The following is an 8013-nucleotide window of genomic DNA, read 5'->3' as shown; positions in this document are numbered from 1 at the left end:
GATGATCAGGTTAAGTTAAGGGGTCTGCGCATTGAGCTGCGCGCTGAGATTAACCGTGTCATATTAGAAGACCCGGAAGTTATAGACTGCACGACATTCATTACCACAGATGCACTTAACGAACAACAGCAGCTGGTCTGCTTCTGGGTGCCAGCATTAAGCCATGGGGATAAGTTTACAGCCGGTGAGAATCGCTATAAAATACTAAAACTATTTGATCTCATCAGGGCGCGGCTTCCAGAGTATATGATTCCGTCCATGCTCATCCCTATCCGAAGGGTACCAATAACAACATCCGGAAAGACTGATAAATTGGAACTGCTAAAGCATTTCCGAACGTTAAATCTAGAAACATTACAATTGTGTTCTTGTGTGACCGAAGCTCTCAGTGATAAACGCGAATTCTCAGACACCGAGATGAGAGTCGCAGAGGCTATTGCCAAAGTTGCTTTAGTTTCACAGGCAGACATCGGCCTTCACACCTCATTCTACAGCCTGGGTCTAAATTCAATCTCAGCTATATCTTTGTCAAGACATCTCAAACTGAATGGTTTTGGGCAGGTAGATGTTTCGGTAATTATGAAATATAACACCGTGTATCGCCTGTCCAGGAATATTGAAAGGAGCAGTTCTCAACTAACAAAGAAAAAATGCTTGCCAAATGTCGGATCATTATTTTCTCGCGAATTTATGGAAGAATTGAGAAAGAATGCCGAAGGTTCCGGGTGCCTGATTCGAAAAGTGTTGCCATGCACACCATTGCAAGAAGCCATGCTTCTGCGAAAATACATCGGCAACTCCACGGCTTACTACAATCACCTCCTTTTTGAGGTTAGGGATGTTGGGAAACTAAGGAACGCTTGGGACTCCATGGTCCAGAGGCACGACATTCTTCGTTCCTATTTCGCTTCCACGGGTCAATCTCGGTTTTCCTTTGCGCAAATCGTTTTGGATTCGGTCAATCTGCCTTGGAATGAGATCAGTAAGACGATCAAAGAGCTCGACAGCCATATAGAAGAACAAAAGCGTGAACTTGCAAAGGGCAAAGAAAATACTCTACCCTATTTATTGACGGTACTTCGAATAGCTGAAAGCGGGAAAACGCTTTTTCTATTCATAATCCATCATGCGCTATATGATGGCGAAGCTATGTCACTACTTCTACAGGAAGTTGAACTTGATGTTTCTGGGAAACCCTTACCCCAGATAGTTCCTTTCGATCTATACCTTGAGCAGATGGTGGCAATGGATATAGAAGAAACTGACCAATTCTGGCAGCCACTTCTCTCGGATTTTTCTCCTTCTCACCTACTTGACGCTCAAAATGCAAATCGTAGTACCTCAAGGATATTTCAGACTGTTGAGGATGACTTTGGTACTCCCCTGAGTAAAGTTATGGGGACTTGCAAAGATCTCTCGGTGACTCTCCTCACCCTTGTCCGAGCGGCATGGTCAAAACTATTATTGTTATACACGCAAAAGCCCGACATTTGTTTCGGAAACGTGTTCAGCTGTCGAAGCATCCCTGTGGATGGAGCGGAGCGCATCATTGGCCCGTTGCTTGAATACGCTCTGCATTCGTATTAAAGAGAACGCGAATACAATGAACATATGGCATTGCTAAGCATCTACAGGATACAATTCAGCTGTTATGCCCTATCAACTAACTTCTCTTGGCCATCTACAATCAAAATTCGGCCACAACAATTCCCACCTCTTCGATACTTTAGTTATTTTACAAAAGAGCATTCACCGCTTGGATGATAAAATATGGGAGTTGGTTGAAGAAAAAGGAGACATGGACTTCCCCCTTGTCTGTGAGGTTGTTCCAAATGATGAGGCTGATACATTGAGGTTAATCATTTATTACGATGATGCACAATTCGGTTTAGAAGATACGAAGATTATGCTTCGCAGCTTCTCAGCTTCTCTTCAAAATGTGCTCCTCTACCCGTCGGGTAGAGCGATGGATTCAAGTATTCTTGATCCTGGCCTTCCATCATTTGTAGACGAATTACGCCGACGTCTGACACCAGCTGCAGAGGCTGGGAGGCCTAGCTGGGGTGAAGGTGAGAAACTGAGCTTATGCTCTGGTAAAAGTTCTCTCCAGATCCGATTAGTTCAGGAAGTACTATCGACCCTGTCGAATATCACACACACACATATTAAACCTCACACCACGATATTCCAATTAGGGCTCGATAGTATAAATGCAGTGCAAATATCTGCTAGATTTAAAGCTCTCGGATACGAAATAACTGCGAGCGACGTTCTTGAGGTAATTTCTTATTTTAGAATTGACTCTTTTCCTTCGACACTATGCTAACAGGATGTTAGAACCCGTCTGTAGGCGAGCTTGCATCACTCCTCGTGCGAGAGAAAAAGGTTAACGATAGTCGCCTTCTGTCATTTAACTTCATGTCCTTTCAAGCCAGCCATTGGCAAACTGTTTGCCAGCAAATCGACGTTCCGGAGAAATGTATTGAGTCAATTCGTCCATGCACACCTGCACAATCAGGAATGTTGGCTCTGTTTACAAACTCCGAGGGTGAGCTGTATTATAATCATATAATCTTGGAATCAACTATTTCCCTTGATCTACAGACTCTGAAAGCAGCGTGGACTGCCTTAACAGAAATTCATGACATTCTTAGAACAGGTTTCACTAGCATTCGTGATGAAGAGGCTCCCTTCGCCGCGATCACTTACCGAAGTGGGACATTTGGACTTCCATGGGCTGAAGACGCAAACCTGACAATTAAGGGAGATCAACAATTGTCAGGTAGAAAGGAAGTCTCAAAAAAAGCCTTCTTACACCTTCATCAACCGCCGTGGCATGTATCAATACAGCAATGTGAATCGAATGTACTAATGCAATTCTCTGCTCTTCATTCGTTGTACGACGCGCAGTCCCTAAATTTGCTTGTTTGTGATCTTTCTAGATTACTGAAATGCGAGGTGCTAGATCCAGTGATTCCGATTTTACCAGTTCAGGATTATATCATTTCTGCAAGTAACCAGGTATACAATGATTTGGAATGTGAAACCTTCTGGAAGGAATTTGGGAAGGACCTTTGTATCACAAAGTTTCCCGATATGGGCCCACTGCATCAAGAGAAGCGGGTAGGTGTGATAATTAAGTCGTGTTCCAAAACGCTCCAATCTTTACAAGAGTGCTGCAGAAATGCCGGTGTCACCCTTCAGGCTGCGGGGCAAGTAGCATGGGCTCGAATATTGGCATCCTACACAGGAGAGAGCAGAGCTACATTTGGACTTGTGCTGTCTGGGCGAAATACCTTCGAAGATGCACAAAAAGCTGTGTTCCCGTGCCTTACAACCGTTCCTTCATCATACATTATCGAGGGTTCTAATAGAAACCTACTAGAGCGTGTTATGAAGCTAAATGTGTCATTGGCAAAATACCAGTTTACCCCATTATCAAAGATTCATCAGCTGGTAGGATCTGGATCTTCGCTCTTCGACACGATATTTGTATTTCAAAAACATACGACCACGTTTCAGAATGATATCTGGAAAATTTATGATGAAGATGCTAGAACTAATGTAAGAATGTTCGCTCTGTCTTGTCAGGAGAAGTTACATATTTGGAGCTAATATGAATCACAGTATCCAGTTTCAATTGAGTTAATACTTAGGGACGGGAAGCTTGAATTCCAACTCACTTTTGAGACCGATATTTTACCAGAACCCCAAGCTGAAATTCTCTTGAGACAGCTTGACGATCTTTTAATCGATACACTTTCCTACCTCGACTCACCCTGCGTTTGCTTGACAAGAGAGAATAAGGACCTTCTGTCAGCCGTTGCAGCGAAGGAAGCCAGAATTTCGTCTCCCGTTAAATTGGTGCACCAATTTGTTGAAGTACAAGCTCAAGAATCCCCGTCAAAAATAGCTCTCGAGTTCGCATCCAAAATCCCTGGGAAACAAGGGCTTTTCAAGCGAAAATGGACATACAAAGAGTTTAACGAGGTCAGTAATAAATACGCCAGGCTGCTACAAGGGAACGGCGCGTCCCCGGGAAATTTGATAGGGATTTGTTTCGATAAATGCCCTGAGGCATATTTTGCGATATTGGCCATATTGAAAGTTGGCTGCGCGTATGTTGCTCTCGACCCAGGGGCCCCAGAAGCGAGGAAGAAATTCATTTTGAACGATTCCGGAGCCAAAATTTTGCTTTCCACGACATCGAAGAAAAATGAGCTGAAAGGGTTGCCTGTTTTAATTTTGGATAGTCCGGGAATTCTGGACGGTATACCTTCTCTGCCTCCAGTTCTAGAAGAGGAAATACAACCAGGGGACTGCTGTTACTGCCTGTACACTTCGGGAACAACAGGCACTCCCAAGGGCTGCGAAATAACACATGACAATGTTGTCCAGGCTATGCTCTCTTTCCAACGACTATTCCATGGTCACTGGGACGAGACATCTCGGTGGTTACAATTCGCAGCGTTCCATTTTGATGTCAGCGTTCTGGAACAGTATTGGAGTTGGAGCGTTGGAATATGTGTAACAGCTTGTCCTAGGGACACAATATTTGCGGATTTGCCTGGCACCATTCGAGAACTCGAGATCACTCACATTGACTTAACTCCCAGTTTGGCACGCTTGCTTGACCCAGAAGAAACTCCCTCACTTCGTCGTGGAGTTTTTATCACTGGCGGAGAGCAGCTTAAACAAGAAATTCTCGAAGCTTGTGGTGAATACGGAGTGATATATAATGGATACGGCCCGACAGAAGTAACTATTGGCTGCACGATGCTCCCTCGAGTGCCGCGAAATGGCAAACCGTCAAATATTGGCCCACAATTTGACAATGTCGGTAGCGTTGTGTGCAAACCAGGAACTCCGATACCAGTCCTGCGGGGTGGCGTAGGGGAGCTTTGTGTTACAGGAGCCCTTGTAGGACGAGGGTATCTTAACCGACCTCAGCTCACGGAAGAGAAATTTCAATATGTTAAAGAAATGGGTGAACGGATTTATCGCACTGGAGACCTAGTGCGACTTCTCCATGATGGCAGTTTTTGCTTTCTTGGACGGATCGACGACCAGGTCAAACTTCGTGGCCAACGCCTTGAAATTGGGGAGATCAACCAAGTTATTTCCAATTCTGCAGAGGAGGTGGGAGAAGTCGTTACCATGGTTTTGAAGCAAACAAGTCGGTCAAAAGAGCAGCTTGTGTCATTCTTCACCACGAATACGCCCAAAAACCCCGATGCGTTGACATGCCGAATCGATTTCGATCCTGGAATGAATAAAATCCTTTCCGAAATCAATCAAGCATGCCATAAAACGCTGCCAGGTTTCATGATTCCGACACATATCCTTCCTGTAACCGTTTTTCCCTTAAATGCAAATAATAAAATTGACCAGAGACATCTGAAAAAAATCTATGAGGATATGACTTTGGAGGAAATGCAGCGGCTATCCTCGCAGACTCAAATGGATTCCCAAACACCATCGAAGGATGTATGCGCAATAATGGCTCTCGTGTCCAAAGTTACAGGGGTAGAAGTCTCTGCTATCTCACCATGGTCAAGCATATTTGAACTTGGCTTAGACTCCATTTCCGCCATCTCATTCTCTAGGATTTTGAGAGATTCGGGATTTAAGGCAGCTCAACCATCTTTGTTAATGAAGAGTTAGTATTTTTGCGGCGAAGTGTATGCCCCTATTCCTTTTGTCCTCAATAACTAACCTAAAATAGATTCAACCATCATGGCACTTTCCAGCGCACTGAAACGATCCGCATCAAATGAACTCACTAAAAAGGCGTTGTATCAAGAATCTAGACAACGGATTACAGCATTCGCCCATAGGAATCTTACGCTCGTTGCCCGCAAACTAGGGACTCCCTTAGCATCCATCGAAGCAGTCGCTCCTTGTACATCCCTACAAGAGGGTATGATATATCGATTTATTGAAAGCCAGAAGCCGGTATACTTCACAAACTTCAATTTTGAGTTGTCACCGATCGTTAATGTTTCTCACCTCAAAACTGCGTGGCTGAAAGCCCAGAGTTCTGTACAAATACTTCGAACCAAATTTCCATTAACGGCTGGCCACTATTCCCAAGTTATCCTTAAACAAGATTGTTTTCCGTGGTTTGAATTAACAGCCATCAGTGATGTCGAAGTTGGAAGTATCGCCAACGGCCGATATAAGGAGTGGTGCAGTGAACCTGCAAAGTTGACTGGGAGAGTTTGGGAAGTCGGTGTCGTCATAGGGCCAGGGACAAGATGGATGTGCTTGAATATTTTCCATGGATTATACGATGGAAACTCCTTACCACTTTTATTCAATATTGTTTTACAAGCATATATTGACCATACAAGTGCACCGGCAACACCGTCATATATTGAATGTCTGGCCCGAGGTCCCCTATGCAAAATACCAGGAGCGAAGGAGTTTTGGCTTAAACATCTTGATGGCCCTCCAAAACCGCTACCATTTATAAGCGACGCACACGAAGGTGACCCATTGGTCACAATACAGGGAATCGGAAAGTTAGAGAAACTTGAGCCATTAAGACGAAAGCTCGATGTGTTAGAGCAATCTGTACTCTTAGCATGCTGGGCTTCGCGTCCTCGAACGACATTTCAAGTTCATTCCGATTGTTGGTGTCATAGTATCAGGCAGGGCACACGATATCAAAGACACCGAAGATATCGTTGGACCAATGTTTAATACCCTTCCCTGCAATATCTCATGTTCAAAGATTTTCTCCATGGCTGATTTGGTGAGATGCTGTCAAGAGTATTATATCTCCACGCTCCAATACCAACACACCCCTCTCAGAGATATTATGAAATGGATGCAACGGAGATCTGGAATCCCTCTTTTCGACAACCTATTTGTCTTCCAAAGGGAACCCAATGAAAAGGTTGACTCGGCAGGTTCACTGTGGTCACCGATAATTTCCCAATCTGAACCCGACTACCCAGCAGCCTTTGAGGTGCAGCGGGACAGGGATGGCTCTTTGACAGTAACTCTTGTGACACAGGCTTCCAGTTTTACTACTGAAGCTGCACAGCAACTTACTTTGCAGTTCCGTGACACGCTAGTTGACTTCCTAGATAATCCGTCCAGCAAGCTGAATCTTGCCACACAGGGATCGGATAACTCCGAAATTGGAAGAGCTGGTGATCACAATATTCAACCGCATACTAACGGCTACACCTCCAATTTCTCACTTCTACCTTTTGAGTGGACGGCCATGGCATCTCGACTTCGTGAAGAGATCGCATCGGTTGCCAATATAGATGCTCTCGCAATTCAGGAAAACACATCTATTTTTGAAATTGGGTTAGATAGCATTGATGCCATCCAACTATCTTCCCGCTTGGCAAACGCTGGCATCAGAGTGACCGTTACTGCGATTATGCGCGGCCAGACCATTAAAAACATCCTGCATGATATTGAATCAAACGAACCGAATGGAGATGTCAAACCACAGGCTTCGTTGGAGGTGCTAGAACAAGAACTGCGGAATTACTTTGAGAACGACCGATTCGATCTAGCTCAGATCGAACGTATTTTGCCGGCTACACCTCTTCAAGAAGTAATGGTCGCTGAGATGGTCGCTTCTGACTTTAATCGCTACTTTAATCATGATATTCTCGAGATCAAGGACAATGTGGACATCGATAAACTAAAAAGGGCTTGGGAGCAGGTTGTTGATGCCAATGCGATCTTTCGAACCTCATTCGCTGAATTCCCTGATCCTCGTTTTCCGTTTACCTATGCACAATTAATTCACCACCCTGGGAAACCAATGGACTGGAGCGTGGTCGACACGATCGGTAGATCCGTTGATACCATATTGGAAGAGGAGCGGCGGAAAGCAGCTGCTGCCTTTCTGGCGGGGAAACCGCTATTCAAGGTCCAATTGCTAAGCTCAGTAAATGAAGGACAAAAAAGGCACTTGCTTCTCTCAATGCCGCATGCGATGTACGATGGCTGGTCATTAGATCTTCTCAATGAGGATATGCGACC

The 8013-nt window shown here is 44.6% G+C and overlaps 1 protein-coding gene across 1 annotated transcript; it reads left to right on the top strand.

The window, feature by feature from the left end:
- Positions 1–1798: 1798 nt before the first annotated feature.
- On the top strand, positions 1799–7988 carry HCAG_07428 (predicted protein; the record flags this gene model as incomplete). Its single annotated transcript, XM_001537956.1, has 7 exons — positions 1799–2069; positions 2351–2548; positions 2990–3564; positions 3628–5659; positions 5726–6490; positions 6774–7820; positions 7939–7988. The coding sequence occupies 7 exons, from the start codon at positions 1799–1801 to the stop codon at positions 7986–7988; spliced, it is 4938 nt and encodes a 1645-aa protein (XP_001538006.1).
- Positions 7989–8013: the final 25 nt, after the last annotated feature.

Source organism: Histoplasma capsulatum, genomic scaffold, assembly GCF_000149585.1.
Source record: "Histoplasma capsulatum NAm1 scaffold_8 genomic scaffold, whole genome shotgun sequence".
Classification (NCBI taxonomy): domain Eukaryota; kingdom Fungi; phylum Ascomycota; class Eurotiomycetes; order Onygenales; family Ajellomycetaceae; genus Histoplasma; species Histoplasma mississippiense.
This window is presented reverse-complemented; position numbering and strand designations above follow the sequence as displayed.